General features: G+C 35.4%; 1 protein-coding gene across 1 annotated transcript; it reads right to left on the reverse strand.

Moving 5' to 3' along the window:
* Window positions 1–1,423: 1,423 nt before the first annotated feature.
* On the reverse strand, window positions 1,424–18,698 carry LOC117102792 (hormone-sensitive lipase-like). The gene is made up of 8 exons (XM_033243200.1): window positions 18,014–18,698; window positions 16,710–16,828; window positions 15,046–15,163; window positions 14,455–14,637; window positions 9,505–9,648; window positions 8,009–8,153; window positions 6,352–7,271; window positions 1,424–4,291 (listed from the first exon to the last, which is right to left on the reverse strand). The coding sequence occupies exons 1-8, from the start codon at window positions 18,566–18,568 to the stop codon at window positions 4,040–4,042; spliced, it is 2,436 nt and encodes an 811-aa protein (XP_033099091.1). The 5' UTR covers window positions 18,569–18,698; the 3' UTR covers window positions 1,424–4,039.
* Between the last annotated feature and the right edge of the window lie 208 nt (window positions 18,699–18,906).

Below are 18,906 nucleotides of genomic sequence, written 5' to 3' on the forward strand. Positions count from 1 at the left end.
CTCTTACCATGAACCATGTTCCTACCATGACTGCATCTGTACGAAGTGGTGGCACTATCTACTGACACTGTATGTGTGTATATATATATATATATATATATATATATATATATATAGTATATAGTATATATAATATTCCAATCTGCAGATAGTACTGTTTCGATCTTGTTAGATCTCATCAGTGCAGCTCAGGAATATATATATATATATATATATATATATATACTGTATACATACAGGTATATAAAAGAATATTCTAGCCTTAGTAGATTTGTAATCGGTGCCTATGATTAAAAAGCCTAAATCACTTATGGTATGGCTCAGTTGAATTAAAGTGGTGAGCAACAGGGAAGCACTTTTGATGGTACTGTATGTACCTAATTTTTGGTTCTTGTGCTTTCAAGCAAAGGAATGTATAGGATACGCTTCGTGTGTATGTATGTGACATCTATGTTGCGCTGTTTTTTTTAAACATATCCAGATATCTGTTCATTATGAACATCCTTGCCCTATTCAATAATTTTTCAATTTTGACAAATATTAAAGATAACTAACGAAAGACAATACCCCCTACCCTTGAAAAGACTAGTAAACTGTATAAGAGGAAAACATTTATGGAATGTTTTTGACTTTCGTTGTCCAAATGTCTTAAATGTGATAGATTGGACTCTAGGGACTTTTTTGGTTAGTATGGACATGCACTCCAAAAAAACTTCAATTCTATGCTGTGGTTTGGATAAGGTTCTACAGACGCAGCATAGAATTGTGTTGGGGTTTGAGAAAAACAAACTTGATACTTAACAGGATAATCCTTTTGCAGCTTCTATCAAAAGCTAGACTATGTGTACAGTACGGTATAGTGCAACCATTGTTGGCTCTGACCCATAGTTAATGTAGGACCCCCACCAGACAGGTCAAGGGGGTGCGCCCCCCTCCCCCAATCAAACAGAGCTCCTTTCCAAGCCAACACATGTCTATCACAGTCCGAGTGTCATTTCTGGCCATCCAGAGGTTCATTCTTTAAAAAAATCTCATTTGGAAGGGGTAACCCTCTCAAAATCTTCCACAAGCTCCAGCTACCACAAAATATATCCTACAGCTACAACACCTTTTTACCATTGGCACTAAACAAGCAGAACAGAAAAACCTGATGCCAGGATTAATAATAATTACGGTACTGTATTATAATTTTTTGGCTTAAATAGTGCATTATGCTAAAGCCTCAATCGATGCGCTTAACAATAAAAATGGAACTGCCGGATTAACACATTGATGTCTCCCTGGTTTCGGTTGTTGCCATATTGACGTCATCGCAAATGCAGTAGTGCAATATTTCATGAATGCCCGCAGAGGTCTGGTGTGCGGTAGGCTTACGTAATCAGCTTGGACTATACAGTACAGAGAAACATTGATTTGACACCAATAATTTTCAATATCAGTTTTATTTTTAAATTTCCATTTTAAAATATTAAATATATATATCAACTGCGATACAAACATTGCTAAATAAATATATATTATAACAGCCAAATGACATTTTACTGCTAAAATTGTGATTAGCAGACTTCAAATGAACACCTCATAACAAAATATTTTTTTTCATTAAACTACTACAGTATATACTGTAGTATCTTTTTGATGGCTGTGGACAGATGTTGGAGGGGTTGATACGGATGAGTTGCTAATACATTGCATATGGTTTAAAGACGGTACTAATTATCCCTGCGAAATGAATCTGATCTACTGCAGTACTCGTGACAGATTTCCAAATGTAGCCTACTAAATACAGTAGTACAAGTATTGTTTATAGTTTTTTCTTTTATGATAATTTATAAATATAACTTAATAACCAAGATAAATTTATTCTATATTACCGACAACATAATTTTTGAAATTCAGGGGTCCCAAGTTAAGAACCTACTTTTAGGAGATTCGGTAGACTTTCACCAAGTCCCTTTATTTTTTTTTTCTCATTCTAGACAGCGCCACCAACGAGCAAGAAATTAAGTATGGGACGAAAATTAAATTAGGCATGGCGCACACTAAATGCAATAAAGAGTGAATAATCAAGAAATTAGTGCCTGGAACCCAGGCTAGGAGATCTGGTTAAATGAGCTTTCTAATTAGATTACTCATGCAGTAACTGATAGATCCGCTGATTAATCTCAGATAAGATAGTATAGTACTGTACATACTCCAAGTATCGAAATGCATGCCATCGTGTCGGGATTCAATATTTCGACATTAATAATGTCATCAGTATAATGAATTTGCATAAAATGGGTTAGGTCCTGGAAGGTTTCTGGGAGGCTCCTGCACTCGCAGGAAACTAGCGTGGGACCCCTAGGCACTATACAGGTGAAATGAAAAGCCAACTGAAATGTGGATATGCTGCCCTGCCCACCAAAATATTCAAAATCTGTGCAAAACCTTACAAGTAAAAGTAACTTGTGTATTAGAAACAAAACATGCTTGGCATGTAATAACATATGTACTATAGTATTACAGTACTACTTTAAATGATAATACAATACGGCAGATGAAAAAAATCACAAATGCTTTGCAATGCAATATTCAAAGAAAAATCATGAATCATGAATTTTTAAAATAATAATCCTACATATACTACTTGTATTAAAGAATTTAACATAATATGAGTAAATTGTTATAAATTGATTGTCATTAACAAATTAAAAAACAGTTATTAAATCTCAAACAGAATGACAGTATTTTGAATTCCACCTACTGTACCCCTCCCCCACCCCCAAAAAAAGAGCCTTACCATTCTGACCAAATAATTTTTTGCTTTTTTAACCCTGGCTCTTTTCTCCCTGATATGTCTGCTTTACAGATAAAAAAAATTTCATATTTTTTTTTACATAAGTTCAAGATACAAAACAAGTATCATATTCATAAACATAGGCAAGGCACATGAATTTTCAGCATATTTTTTTCTTTACTATAACAAACCTATTAGTTAATAAGTTAGACATCTTATCTATTAAATGCAATCTATTTTATGGATGTATTACAGCACATGTGGGCAGTGATTTTGGCTAGAAACACCTTGTTTTTTATGACCCGACTATTAAAACTGAGAATAAAGTTGCATAAAAGCAGTGTATGAAGAGTTTTAGAAGCACACTGGAAACATCAAAGTTTTGGTGCAGTCCTCAGTGTTAAATCAAAAGTTCAATTTGGCCCTCTGACCAATTTTTATGCCCACCCATGTATTACAGAATAGTTGCAAAGTGAGGCCTGTTGGCAATTAAGTTGTGGTCTGCGAAAATTAATTAAGACCCTAAGTTTGTGAGCCACCTTATCACACCTTTCTGTTAGGCCAGATGCCGATCATCTTAAAACATTAAAACTAAGCATAAAGGCAGTGCATGAACAATTTTACATGCAAGTTTATGTGCATGTGCAGCCCACAGTGTTAAATCCAAACTTTACCTCAGCCCACCAATGCATTTTTCCCCCACCCCTGCAATACAGCATTTACCTTCTGAATTTATTTGTAGTTAAATGAATCTACAATAATTGCATGTATTAGTGTTGGTTTTTAATGATGATGTAAATATTTTGTCTAAATTGTATGTACTGGATTTAAATAACAATAATTTTGAAGTAAGTCTGAACTGTGTTACTTGACCAAAAAGGACATTTCTTAAAACAGTATTGTACTTTGACAAATAAGCGTTTATCTTTAGACCAAAAAGTCTTCAATTTATAAAAAATAAAAGCAGCAGAATTAGTTATATTATGTAATATTCTTAAAGCCAAGTTTCCATAAAAATCGCTACACACTATCACCGACACTTTTGGCAACGCTGATTGGTCAGTTGAATCAAGGAGTGTTCCTGATTGCTTCGAGGACAGCTACACAGTGCAAGGATTTCAGTGAAAATGCTGTAGCGACTGTGTAGTGATTGTATGGAAACCAAGCTTTTTAATGTGAAGGTTTATTCTTAATGCTAGAACTCTTATTAAAGCTATCATCAAGGTAATATCTGTGTATCAGTATTTCATATTAATTTGCCTAGTTAGTTTGAGATTCTCCACTGGCTTCAACCTCCACCCACTCTTTTTCTTCCTCGACACCATGGAAAACCTCCATGATATGGCGGATACACAACATCGAAGCCTCACGAGCTTCCTTTCCTACCATGTGGAAATTGAGAAAGCCATGTGGTAGGTCATCTATAATTTCAAGGTAGACAGGTCGCTCCAGTTTCTTCAGTCGCTTGGCGAAGGTCACACTGTCATCGAGCAAAGGGTCTAGAGAGGCAGCCTAGAGTAAAAAAAAACACTTTGTTTAAAAACAATCATCTATATTGCTTCTGCAATTTCACAAAACTTGCACCACCATCTATGGTCAGAGAGCTTTTGCAGCTATTAGGCTTTGGAAAGAACTTCCTCTTCTTCTACATTGTCCTTTGTTTTTTCCACTTTATGGCCTACTTTGTCTCTCAGTCACTATGTCGGTCCATAATGTCTCCAAATGTAAATCAATGTCTGTTTCTCTTAAATTAAAACCTTTATATTTTCCTTATAAAATTGGGGATAATGTTTTAGAAAAAGTTTCTGTTAATCGCGATCTGGGTGTCTTCATCAACTGTAAGCTTACATTTTGTAAACATATTGATCATTTTATTCATAAGGGAAACAGAATGCTTGGAGACATTGCAGAGAAATAAATAGCCCTGGTGCCGTTATTGCCTTATATCGTTATTTAGTTACTTTTCATTTTGAATATTGCTGTGTTATTTTTAGTTCTTCATCCGAATCTCAGTTAATTCGCATCGATATTATGCATCTTAAGTTTATTATGTTTTTTGAAAAATGTTTTAATCGCCCTTGTAAATTAATATGTCCTAGGAATAGATTTTTATTTCATGATATGGTTTTTCTGTATAAATGTGTTAACTTATACTTTAGTTGTGATCTCATACATCTGTTTGGTTTGCATGTTAATTCTAGAAGTCTTCGTTCCTGTCCTACCTTTAATGTCCCCTTTTGTAGAGTTGATGTCTGTAAACGTAGTTTTATTTCTAGACTTTCTCTTCAATATAGAACTCTTATTTTAACCTCTAATAATTGACATTTTTCACAATAGTTTGTCTATATTTCGATCTATTATTATTAATCATTTGAATAGGTGAGATTTTTGTACTCTTTCGTCTATATATTTGATATATTTAAATTTTATATAAATAAATAAAAGTATGTAGGACAGGTGTGGATGTAAACTCGCGTACTTGCTGCCTTGAGTGAAACACAGTCACACAGGGAGGAAAGTCACTGCAATATGTGCTGTATAAATGGCAAATTACTATTATTATTACTTACAGTATTGTTATGAAAATCAGGACAGCAGTTATTAGAGGCCATTAAAAATGATCAACATTTATTGTATAAACCCTCATTAATATTCTAAGCTCAAATCTCTTTCAAAACCATTTGTATTTATTCATTTTAAATCAAGCACACCAAATATTCTTTCTGTAACAAGTCAGTTTAAAGCCCCATTCCCGGCAAAATTTCACTAAAAATGACTTTTTTTTTGAAAATATGCATTTGCATTACTAGATGTGTATAAGAGACAGTGATAATACAATACGGCAGATGAAAAAAATCACAAATGCTTTGCAATGCAATATTCAAAGAAAAATCATGAATCATGAATTTTTAAAATAATAATCCTACATATACTACTTGTATTAAAGAATTTACACTTTATACAGTCAATAAAGAGCGCCCTCTCTAATGAGATTACTTTTTGTACTTCGCATCTCGCACAATGCGGTCGTTCGGTTAGGCTGAGATATGTTTGTTTAAGTGTCAAAATCTCAATCAGAATCAGTTTTTTAACAAAGTTGAAATAATTCCTAAGAAATATTATATTTCACAAGTGTCAATACTAGCAACGGAAAATATCATGTCGGCCGTTTTTATGTGTGATAACAGAACCTAAATCGAGGTAAGGCTAGGCCTAGCCAACAGCGTTGGATAGGCTAATATTTTCGGCGCCTACGATATTTCTTCTCACGACCTATCGCAAAATCAACATGAAAAATTTATTTTTTGTGTGGAAAACAAAAAATCAAATTTCAGTCTTATTTTACATTTTTTTCATTCTTAGGAATGTCTAAATTCAGTTAAACTAGCAATTCCATATTATATTTATAAATCTTTATACCATTATACAAAAAATAGATTTTTCTTAAAAATTGAAATTTTGCCGGGAATTGGGCTTTAAACACACATATTCTTTAACAAAAAATTTAGGGTTAGTTTAAAAATTAACATATGTTATTTTAATATTGAAACTATTACACTACATTAACTTACCAACAAGTGGATTGGGGGAAGTCCCCTCAACAGGTCATCATCAGCTTTCAATGGTGATAAGTATGCATTTCTCATGATTGGTTTCTCATGGAACTTGCGGATCGGTGAGTCAATGTAAGCTGGCGGTTCTGAATTTGCACTGTCAATTACACCAAACGACTCTTCATCAACATTGAGGTCTAAACTCAAGGAGTCACGGGAGAGGCTCTGACGTGGTGGAATGTCTTCTGGGCCGAGATCATCTGGTGTAGAGTCGGTCTCAACTGATTGGACCTTCACCATTGGAGATATAGTAGATTGCGTTGATAGTATTGCAGCATCAGTAGCTACTGCACCCAAGGCTGATTCCTTCTTCCTTTCTAAAGTAACCACTGTTGCAATATCTACAGCATCAATTTCCTTTGAGGTTTCTCCATTCATTCCATTCATGCCATCAATAAAGAACTCTGAGACTGGAACTTCATCCATTATGGGGCTTTCTGTGGCACTTTTACTTGCTAAAACCTGAAAAGGAATACCAGTATCGTTTGGACTCGTGTCATCCACAGAAACATCTTTCTTTTTATCACCTCCTTTTAAAAGATCTCTTCCTTCTGGATCTGATCTGGAAGATGTCAGCCCATTCACTTTATCATTGGCATGAGCTACAATATCTTTCACACAATTTGCATCTACAAATTCTTCTTTAATTCCAGCATACGATGTAAGACACCGCATGAGGACTCCGAACGGTAGTAAGGGATCCAGAAAGCAAAGAAGACGGGAGGGGGATGGACTGAAGCTGGCATTTAGTGGTGGATAGGCTGCTACAATACCATCAGGAACACGTATTCCATAAGATGCAGCACGCATGGCAACCGAAATGGCTAGATTTCCTCCTGCACTATCACCTACTATGCATACACGTTCACCTGTTGAACCTTTGTCGTATGAAAGAAGTATATAGTTTAAGGGTCAATAATTTAATAAAGACTGCAATGTAACTGGGGGAGGCTAAAGCTCTGTCCAGATTATTATACTTTCTTTGACAAATAAACGAGGGTATGCCCATATATAGTCATGATGTGCTTATGTGATGTGATGTCATCATGACCATATTATAGGCATGTCATATGTTTTTTTCAAACAAAATTTGATACAGTACTTTGGATAGGGCTTTATATGCCAGATTTGGTTACTGATTTTCTTGAGCAAAAAGTTTACTGTATTTTGTAATTTTTTGCTTTCTTTCTGACAAACTAAACAAATGAAAGAACATTATTTTTTATTTATTTTTTTAATTGTTTTTTATTTCTTTCCTCCTTGGTTAAGTTCGCACTTCTAACATAAAAAAAATAAGTACATAAAAGAAATGTACATTGTAAAGGGCCACAGCCAAATCTCTTCTGTCTGATTTATTTTTTTTAAGTATAAAAGGAAAAGATACAAATTATATGCCTTTTTGAGGTATGTTTCAGAATATTTACAGCACAAATGTCTTTAATTGAATTTTAGAGTAATATCATATGAAATTTAAAATACTAATTGATATTTTAAAATGATGATGAATTAACAGGCAAAAGCAGGTGTTTACATGATATGCATAAAATATTAAAATTAAAATGTATTAACACTATTCAAACTTTTAAAATGCATACAGAAGAAGACTTCAACTCACCAAGATGTTGAGCATTTTGGACTGCCCATGCATAGGCAAAGAAACACTCCTCAAATGCACGGGGAAAGGGGGCTTCTGGGGCTAGTGAGTAATCCACAGAAAGGATGGGAACACCAAGTTCTTTACACCAGGAACGCAGATACACCTATCGATTTAAGATACACAATGTATGGTTGGTATACTGTATATCAGTTATAATTGATCGCTGCAATATTGTGCCTTTATAGTTTTTAGATTTACATAAGTACACCTGTCATTGGCAGTCTATTATATAAAAGGTAATTTTGTGTATTTTTGGAGAGATAAGCTAACAAACTGGGCTACGGAATAAGTTACAATGTTATTGTCTTTACGTCTGTTTAACACTCTGCCCGCCAAACACAGAGATCTCCATGTTTCGTAACGATAAGCTTGACCTCCAAACACGATCTCGGTGTTTCAGGTTCATTTAGGGTGTAATTACCGTCAAGTAGTAACAATTTGAACACTATATTCAGTCTGGACCGTAAGTATTTCACTATTTGTTTACAATAGCTTAGAGCGGTATTGATTAACTTTCACGAAATCGCGATTATCTCAGCTACGTTGTGCAAAATTGTGTAAATCTCCAAAAGTGGTCATTTTCATTTTACTTTTACAGTCACAAATTTTGATTAGAATAAAGTGTTTGGTACCATTGTAAAGCTAAATTGTTTGTAGTTCTTGTAGTATTCACTACAAGTCAATCTGATCACATACACACTCTCGATGAGCTTTAGAAAAGTGTTAAAATTTGCTAAAAAGTCTGGCGATGGCAGATACTATTTTTTCAAACCCCTGGCGGTCAGAGTGTTAAGGGTACAACATCGGGAGACAATGCCCCTATCTTCAGAAAAGTAAACTTGCACTCTTTAATATCCAAATGAGCCATATATACTGTAGCTCATGGACTTGTAGAGTAAAGTAAAGAGTGCACTATATTTATACATGTATTTCAGCTCTTAAGCTAAAACACAAGAGCAACTTTTATCTTTATACAGTGTAGCACAAACACTGTGGTTACCAACAATTTAGCAGACACCTAGACTGCTTTCTTGCACCTTCAGCTCTGAGGTATAATGCTTGTGTTATAAGATCTCTAACAACCACAGTGATTTCTTCGGACAGCTACAGTAATTCATCGACAATGCTAGCACCAACAAAAATTGATGGCAGTGCTTAAACATCTGCTGCCCACTAATTAGCTGTCTGCAAATCCACACTATCAAATTTTATGTGATGATTGATCGTTTAATAAAGTTCATTTTTATATACCCTTTTCGGATAATGAAATCGCCCAAACACTGTGCTGTGCTGTGCGTTCAATCTGTTTATTTTTGTCTTTCTTACACAAAAATGTTTTATGTGGTCAAAACATGCCAAACAAATTGATATATGATCGAGTGATATGCACAGTGTATAAGAATTAGTTCAAATTCGGTCAGAGAAAAAGCTACAGTAAAACAAATTGTTTGTACCTCATGAGATTTTGAGGTTTGTGCCACAAATCCTCCTCCATGAAAGTGGATGAGTAGAGAACGTGAAAGAGGTGAAGGTTGTACTTTATTCTCTCTGTTGTTAATGCTTTCTTCTTTACTCTTTGGTAGAGGGAAAAGCCAAGCCTTTACACATACAAACAAAATACAAATATCCATTATTAATACATATCATAAACAAAAAATATATCTGGAGCGGAGTGAAATATACTTTTATTATCAAAATGATTTTTAGATTTTCTGTCTAAAAATGGCTTGTATAAACCACATATTGTTAATGTTTTCTTCCCTTTCACTGTCAACTCTCTGCCTATGAGATGTTCTCGTAGATCTTTCTACCTATCCAGAGTTTCACTTCTTGGAATAGGCTTTAATAGACAGTGAGCCGTCCGGCCGTCTTTCGGACTGCCTACAATTATTTAGGGTGGCCACTTTTACCGTGACAGCTTGGACGGCTTGGCCTAATCAGCTTGGCCTAGCCTAATTGGGCCTGGTCTACCTTTAGCAAATTCTTTATATTTTTCAAATCTATCAAATGTTACATTAAACTAAAGCTAAATACTATAACATTTATGTTTGATAAAAACAACTTTTAGTGATTGAATGTACGTTGTTTTCGAACCAATATTCAGTGGGGATTCCCAAATATGGTCGTGACCACCCCATCGGCTCAGTGCCACGCTCACTAGAATTCATTTTGGGCGGCCTAGTTCGTTTTTCTGGCTAAACCCCTGCTTCTTGGTCTCTATCAATTAATTTATCATACTGGACCTGGTTATTGTTCTCATGAAAACAAATGTACACCAACTACTGTACTGTCCAGACTATAACATTTTATTTGAATAAAAAAAACATGTGACTTGCCTAAATATGGTCATGATGACATCAGTTCATAACCATATATAGGTTTTTTTGTCAAATGAAATGTGATAGTCTCGTCAGGGATTTATAGGATTTTGAAAGATTTTCAGGGATTCGTTTACTGTCTCATATTATAACACACCTAAATAGATTCCAATTGACTGGTTGTTTTCGTACCACGTGACATTAGTTATTTTGCTCATGTCATTGCTCACCGTTGAAATTTTATTCCATCGTTCATTTTTTTCCCCATCCCGAATCGTCCATTGCACGTTACCTAGGATACGATGACTTTTCCCGGAAAATTAAATCCAGAAATGACGTTACGCCTCCTATAATCTTATCCCTTTTTCGTTTTGACCAGAGTATAGAACTCTGGTTTTGACGGTCAAGCAGTGGTTCGTATACCTCTGCTTGTCTTAACTTCAGTGTTGTGCAGCGATTTTATTTACTGTAAAGTATATTAATTGCGTGGATGATATTTAAAAAACTAGCTCAAACTTGCACAAAATCTGAATCGGATTTCTAGCCCCAGGCCTAGGTTTTGCGTGGAGGATAGGCCTAGGCCAGGCTAGCCAGTCCTAGGCCCCCAGGCGAACTGATCTATTTTGGTGTGTTATAAAACAAATAATGAATGTTTTGTATTCGTACAATGGAAAGAATATTTTCATTCCTTGAAAGATTGACTGTTCTATTCAACTTGGCTCTGCCTCGTTGAATGAAACAGTCAATCTTTCAACTCATGAAAATATTCTTCCCATTGCACTCATGAAGATTCATTATTTGTTTACCGACAAATGGAACAAAGAACCTTATTTCCCGACACTTTTTTTTTGGTCAGAGGGGTTAACATTTGTACGCAATTCTCGTGTTTCACAATAACGGCGCCCCTATTTGGTTTAAGTGCGCAAGTCGACCAAGCATGATGAATTCTGAGAAAAGGGTCGACAAGTCAACAGAAGTTAACAGGAAGTAAATTAACATCAAGCGCAGGTGGCAGGGCGGACCGCATTCGTTACCCTGTACATAACGATGTAATTTTCATCTCAAATCACAACTTTTAGGTATGGTCAACACATGTGAAGCCGCAAAATGTTACTCACATACATCAAAATCTTGCAAAATATCCTTGGATGGCTGATGTAACATGGGTTAAGTTTCCAAGGAATGATCGCCAAGCTATGGTGAGATGGAAAAAGTTGATATGGCGCTGTGGCAAAAGCCTGAATATCAATAAAAGATCTCGTCTCTGCTCTCAAGACACTTTGATAAAACGAACATAGATGCAAATGGATTAAGCTCTAAAAACTTGTCTTTATTTTGAAAAATAGTCTTATCAAATCCATAGTATTTGCACATTTTGCGACAAAACAAATATTTTCATACTCAATTTTGTACATTTGGCCAATTCATAAAGTATATAACTGTACATTTAAATTATAAAAAAAATATAATAAAAAAATATTTAATATTAAATATTAATAATTATATTTAATTTTAAAAATTTAAATTTTACATCATGGATATTACATTAATAATTGTCATATTTTTAACAAAACTAATTTAACTTTTAGTGGGATATAGTTATCCAAATACTCTCTATAATAATAATTATTATTATTAGAACATACACCTTTAGATTGGTGGCACTCAAAAATCATTTGGTGCGTTCAAGGTGAAATTAAAAAAAAAACAAACAATATATAATATATTATATATCAAATTTATAATTATAAATATATTATTATAAATTATTATATATTAAATATATTATTTATATATATATAATAATTTATCTTATATAATATAATAATTTATAATTTATCATGTTAAAATAAAATAATTAAAAATAATATTACAGTATTATCATAACTGTTGTCTCAAATAGGAAATGCAAGTCCATGACATTTCGAGTGACATTTTTATAAATTTATCACAGATGTAGTGCAATTTTATAATTCATATTTCATATTCTCTTTTAATATACAATAAATTAAAAATACAACATTAGTGTGAATAATTGTTTATTATATAGGATTTGGCTAATGACAGCTTAAATACTGGGTACTTGTATACTGTATATAATATGATGTATTTGGTAATGACAGATTGTTTGAAAGTTTATAGGGGACAGTAAAACGTCTATTTTACGAACGTGAATTTTACAAATATTCAATTATACGAATGGTCTTTGCCCCTGATGACGTCATCATCGACCAATTAAAAGTACACGCAAGTAGTTAAATATCATCCCAGGCTTCTTTGGTATTGTCTTATTCCGCCGGTAATCCAGGTCTTCAATCCTCACAGGTAAAGATATTTGACGAGGTCTGGTCCATTCACACGGTTTGTCGGTACCAACGACTGTCCCTGTGTCTAAGCGTCTGGTGGTAAAGTTTTCAACAGCAAAAAGCAGGGCAACCACATGTTTGCAGGAATCATCATCACTGTGCAAAAAAAAATGCATGTACAGTAGGCCTATTAAATATTAATTCGCTGCTTCAAATTTGTCATTCATACCCCTGACAGTACTCTATTTGGAAAACAAAAGTTATACAACTGTTATATCATTTATCTTTCAAACATTGTTGTTAAGCGCCTCGAGGCTGTGTCAACGTGAGGCGCTATATAAATCCAGAATTATTATTATTATTATTATTAAATGACAACACACCTCATCCTCTTCATTCACAGATTAAAATTTACAAGCTTTTGTGTAGTTATTTACAATATATGCTGTACATCCATCTAAATTAAGCACAGTAGAGTAATTGTCAAGTCAAATGTCATGTACAAATAAACAAATCTGTCACATTCACAGTACAGCACAGAAACATATAGAAATAAAAATCCAGTAGGCCTATGGGAATACCTAATAGGCCTAAACAGTATTGAGTGATTATGCATGAAAAAATATAAATTTATGACTTACACTGCAACACATCCACAACCAGCAGATTTTATTTTGCCATCAACACTGACAAGGTCCGTTTCTGCTCTGGTTTTACAAGCCCTTTGATGTACCCATGTTGATCATGGTCTTGTATGTAGCCGTACTGAACACTTTCAATGTGCTGGTCCGTAAACATAAGATAACCACCATCCTGCTTGTATTTGGCCATTCTTTCTGAAGTCCAATTACAATGTCTCAATAAATAGGCAAACACTTCACCCAGAGTCAACATTGGCAGCTTAGACAGTTTATTTGACTACTGTGCAACACACAGCCATTAAAGTCTGTGACACTGCCATCATCACCTTCCAGTCATCGCCTTTTCCACTATGAACCTTTGTGGTCACAGTCACCCAACACATCATACATTCCCCGAGCTTTCATTGTTAATTCTACAACTCCTCCTTTTTTTTCCCTGCGCTTTGTACACAGTATGATATATGTCCAGTACTGTTAAGAATTTCATTAATTGATCCACTCTCATCCACTTACACTTACAGAGGTCGCCATCTTGGAAATAGTTGTCGACCGTACCATTGGAAAATACAGCTCTCTCGGTTTCAACGCTGGCGGCGCTAGTATTGTGAAACGCGAAAATTAAGAATATCCATTTGATGTATGTTGTGTAATTGAAATTACATACATGGACATTAATCCAGGATAAAAAATAAATTAGATTCTTGCCATCATCTGCTTTTTATTTTTGCCTCATCCCATTTTTTTTCCAAAATAAATCTGCCCTTCGATTTTAACGTCACGTCCGAGTGCTTTACATACAATATATTTGGGTTTTGGGCTAAAAAGGTTTCAGAAGAGGGGTTTAAACTAACATGTCCATACACATATATTTTTAAAATTAGATACGGAATTAGTATTGAATTATTATTTTTACTTGGCCTAACAAGGAAAATTGAGGGTATTATATTGCTGAGACTGCAGGTCTATTTATTACCCTAATTTTTGGCCTGGTGTGTAGCCAACTTAAAGCTATCTTTCTCAAGAATCTAAAAATATATACAGCACTAATAACTTGGATGGTATTGGGGAAAAATAGCATAAAGAAGAAAAAAAATAATTAAGAATAAAACATGCAGTCATAAATATGTTATTTTACCCACCTGGCCTTCCCTTTCTTGGAAACACAGCAATCTCATCTGTACATGCCCTGGACCAGTGTGGGCACAAGGTGGCGTTATTGTCACACTCTCACCGCCATCAACTGTGGGCATCTCAAAGTTGTGAGGTGAAACTTGAATAACCTTATTAACAGCCACAGGGCCAGCCATGTATCCAGACATTTCCTGTGACCGGAATTAAGCAAGCAGTTTAATTACATAATACTGTAATATATTTGCCATTCACTGTATTGCACTTAATTCATTCCTTGTATATTTGTAAGTAGCTGTGCTTTATGAGAAGTTAACACCCGCATGTAATGTCTTACTTACTATAATTTACACATAAAAAGTATTTACTGTAGTGTTAAGCTGAATTTTGTAGTCAATATATTTATACAATGTTCAGAAAAGTAAAAGCAGTCTTGAAACAAGCCAAATGGGCTTAATCTTGAGAAGAAGCCCATCTTGAAATGAAGCCCATTTCTTATTTGCAAAAATATTCTCAAAAACCCCATCTTGAAAAGAAGCCCATATACTCATTATTTTTCATCTCGCACATCAGACACCAACCAAGGTGGCAGGTATACTTACACTGACAACAGATGCTTCTGTGATAGACCAGAATGCTTTGCAGAAGCTAATGTCACTCTTGTTTGTCATCTCAACAATTCTCTTTGCTCGTTGTTCAGGATTTAGCATGTACTTCCCACTAAAACATTAATTTTTTTTTACACAATATTACTACCAAAAATAAGAAAGTAAACATGGTTGCATGATACTATTTGAACTGTATTCTTAAAATCAGATTTCCAAGTATTCATAACTATGTCTTCAGATTTCTGTAGTAAATGAACAATTTCCGTAGCACCTAATAATTTGCCTTGAGCAACTTGCCAAACCTTAACCTCAAAATTGAGAGACTGAGTCACAACTGGTGTGCCAACTTCCACAACCTTTAAAGAAGTATTGAACTATTTGAAAATTCTTGGAAATTGAGCTTGTGAATAGAATGGTTTGTAAATTATGCTCCTACTGCACAGGTAAAGATACTGGCCACAATTACAGTACTGGAATTTTTGTAAGGACTTCATTTACAGCCAGACTAGGTACTGTACAGTATGTGCAAAAGGTCAGAGGTGGGAACTGCCTCCTTTTGCAGAGAATACAGACCAGTCAATTCTTCATTGTGTAATCAAATTTCATTATATTATTAAATTTTCTTTAAGCTTTGTCTACAATATCAAATTGTATGCGACAAAAAAGTTTGATGTGCCCATATATGGGTATGGTATGATGATGTCATACCACATACTATCAAATTGTATCAAAAAAAGTTGAACATATATTCAACTCTTATTTTCCATCACATTTTATGTGAGCGTTTTTTATGAAATTTTATAGCGTAGACCAGGGCTGGGCATAAAAATCGGTCGGAGGACCAAAGTGAACTTTAGATTTAACACTGAGGGCCGCACCGAAACTTTGATGCTCCAGTGAGCTTGCAAAAGCCTCCAATCACTGCTTTTACATCACCTTTATTCTCAGTTTTAATGTTACTTTTTACATATTATTGGTGTCGGGCCGTAAAAAACAAGGTGTTTCTAGCCAATTTTGATTCATTGTCGCGGGCTGCAAAAAAATCGCAGACGGGGTGCATGCGGCCCGCAGGCAACACCTTGCCCACCTGTGGCATATACAAAGCATTAGTATTGGCTGAAACAGCAGTCTCCACTAAAATTTGGGTCGCCAAATTAATTGGAGGATTGCGAGACTCATTTAGATTTTTTTTAAATTGAAAATTCATATCCTGTTACATGTACTGTAGGCTATAAGAGAACATCATAAAATTCTACTTCAATTTTGTGTACCAATTAATGACCCATTTTTAACGTCCTGGGAAAGTGGGTCGAAGCAATATTGTGGGAAGGGCTCTATTTTAACCAGCTCAGTGGCGAATGCAGGAATTTGAAATAGAGGTGGAACTTTCACATACAGAGGGTCTAAACCACCTGAGGCACACAATGGTTGGGGATGCATAAAAAAATTATGATTATGGCACCACTATGTCCAAAAATGGCACTCTCAGACTTTAATATAATTTTCTGTTCAATTTTTTTTTTTAAATAATTTTCAAAAATTTAGGGGCAGCTTTCCATCCCCTTGAATCCACCACTACAACTACCTGTACTTTGACAACTGTGGTCTGAATTATAGTAAACAAGAATTACTGGAAATGATCAAAACATTCAGCATACCTGTGATAAAGTGCTGTTGCTGTTCGACCAATGACACCATCATATCTATGGTAACCTTCACTGAAAGAGGCCATTGCTATGGAAACTGTTTGAAGTGGCTTGTACATTATGTCGCAAAACTGAAAGGCAGAATTTTATCAAATAACAATATGTGTTTGTATTTCATAATTTCTAAAATTGTCAGGTGCAACAAATTGTCTTATGTAAAGCACAAACCATTAAAACAGCATTCCACTACCAGATTTTACAAATTATCAATGGATGCCTCATATTGAAAACAAAAATGAATTAAAACCAGAAAATACATTGTCTTAAGTTAATATTAGTTTATGATGTCTTATTTGTATGTCAAATTTCTTGTTTTAGTTGTAGCTGTGGACCTGAGGCTCCTCTGGTGCTTCACTACCGGAGAGCTGAAAGATGTGACGCAAAATAATGTCTGTGATGGTATTGATATACTGTAGCATAGTGTCACTTTCTTCCCATGCAACAATTTGCCTCACGTGAGGGTATCATTGTCTAGGGGCCCCAGACTGTAAAGTAAGGCCTGCCTGGGGAACATTGGTTTGCCGGCATATCATATGTATCGTAGCATTGGTCGGATGCCGTACATACAGTATGTACTGTTTATGCTACCATATATGGTTCATATTGGAAGTATAGTAATATAAATAGCCAGCAATGCATTGAGAAAATCAGACTTAGTGTTTTGTTGGGAGTCAAAATAGAAGAAACATCATTGAAAAGGTATCCTCCAAGAAAAAAATTAGGCCTAGAAATCTGTCTGCACATTTCGTAAAATAAAGGCCGATCTCCACAGAGGTTTGCAGAAAATAAGGCTTTGACCTAGGAATAATCTAATCTAGGCCCTAGGCTAGGCAATAGGCCTACTACTACTGTAGCTTACTGTAGGCATCATAGGGCCTAGCCTAGGCTAGTTACGATTCTCCGCACCTCCTCCTAGCGATTATCTGCTCTATTTTGAGCTAATTTTTTAAGGTATCATCCGCGCAATTAAAATACTAGCCTAGGCGTAGAGGCTAGAAATTATAGGCCCTAGGCTAGGCCTACTAGCTAGAGAGAGAGGTCCAGAGGCCTAGCCTAGTTTACTTCCTAGGCCTAGAACTAGGGTAGGCATAGGCCCTAGTAGAGTAGTAGTAGTACCGGCCAGCAGCACATCATCAAAATGAACTTTATACATCATAGCCTAGCCTACCTAGGACCATAGATGCCTAGCCTACTAGGCCTAGGCCCTAGGCTTATTTAGACACAATGGGATTCAATTAGAATCTAGGCTACTCTACCTGGAAACCAAGGCATCGACCATAAAAACACTCCCTATCCAATGCCTGGGCCTCCATCAACTCTGTCTCTGGAAATTCATTTTCGTTTGTAAATAATTCCCCTGTTTCAGCATAAGCAAATACATTCTGAGCGTAGGCAAGCATTCGCCGCAATTGAGATATAGCTCTGGAATACGCATCGAGCTCCTTACAATAATGACCACCTCTGAACATCATACTGTCTCTGTTCCTGGTTATGTGCTGGCATAAGGTTATCAGACGGCCTACGCATTTCTCTACCACTGTCAGCAGACTGCGATAACCATTCCCGGGAATGCATGGATCGAAATCGAAGTCGCCTGCCGCTCGTTCTAAGGCTTCGAGTGCGGGTTTCAAGGCGTCTGTTTCCTGTTCCAAATGACAGAATATAGTAAAAAAATGTTCAGCATACTTAGACTTTGATGTCTGGTAATGTTCAATATTGTTAATAAGGAGTGTACGAAGGGTTTTTATAGGCCAAAAAATAGATTTTTCACCTAGTTCAGGTTGTATACCCAGTACTCCTTCGTCTTCCATCGCATATTTTATCCGAAAGAAAAAACAGAAATGCTGAAATCTATGAAACGCCGTTAGTATCTTCGGTTATGTGCAAACACCATAGAGCTGTTAAACAACTAGAGTGCTGACATGATGGCGCAGCAATGCAGAGTTATGTATGTGTACCATCCAAGATGGCCGTCGTAGTAAAGCGCCACCCATATTTTTCCTTTATGGGATCCGTCTGGGCAATCACATATGGGCCTTGCCCATGGTTTACCCATATGGAGCCCATATGCCAAATATATAGGCAAATATATATGGGAATGCCCATATTTAAAGTACATGGGCCCCATATGGTAAATACCTGGGCAGAT

This window comes from Anneissia japonica, unplaced genomic scaffold, assembly GCF_011630105.1.
Source record: "Anneissia japonica isolate Jap-2015-1 unplaced genomic scaffold, ASM1163010v1 scaffold287760_len733007_cov179, whole genome shotgun sequence".
Taxonomy (NCBI): domain Eukaryota; kingdom Metazoa; phylum Echinodermata; class Crinoidea; order Comatulida; family Comatulidae; genus Anneissia; species Anneissia japonica.

Coding starts and splice junctions, on each gene's coding strand:
- LOC117102792 (XM_033243200.1), bottom strand. CDS start 18,568: ATGGAAGACGAAGGAGTACTGGGTATACAACCTGAACTAGGTGAAAAA. Junction 14,638..15,045: donor CAGAAGCATCTGTTGTCAGT/GTAAGTATACCT, acceptor TTCCGGTCACAG/GAAATGTCTGGATACATGGC. Junction 4,292..6,351: donor TTCCCCCAATCCACTTGTTG/GTAAGTTAATGT, acceptor TTTTTACTCTAG/GCTGCCTCTCTAGACCCTTT.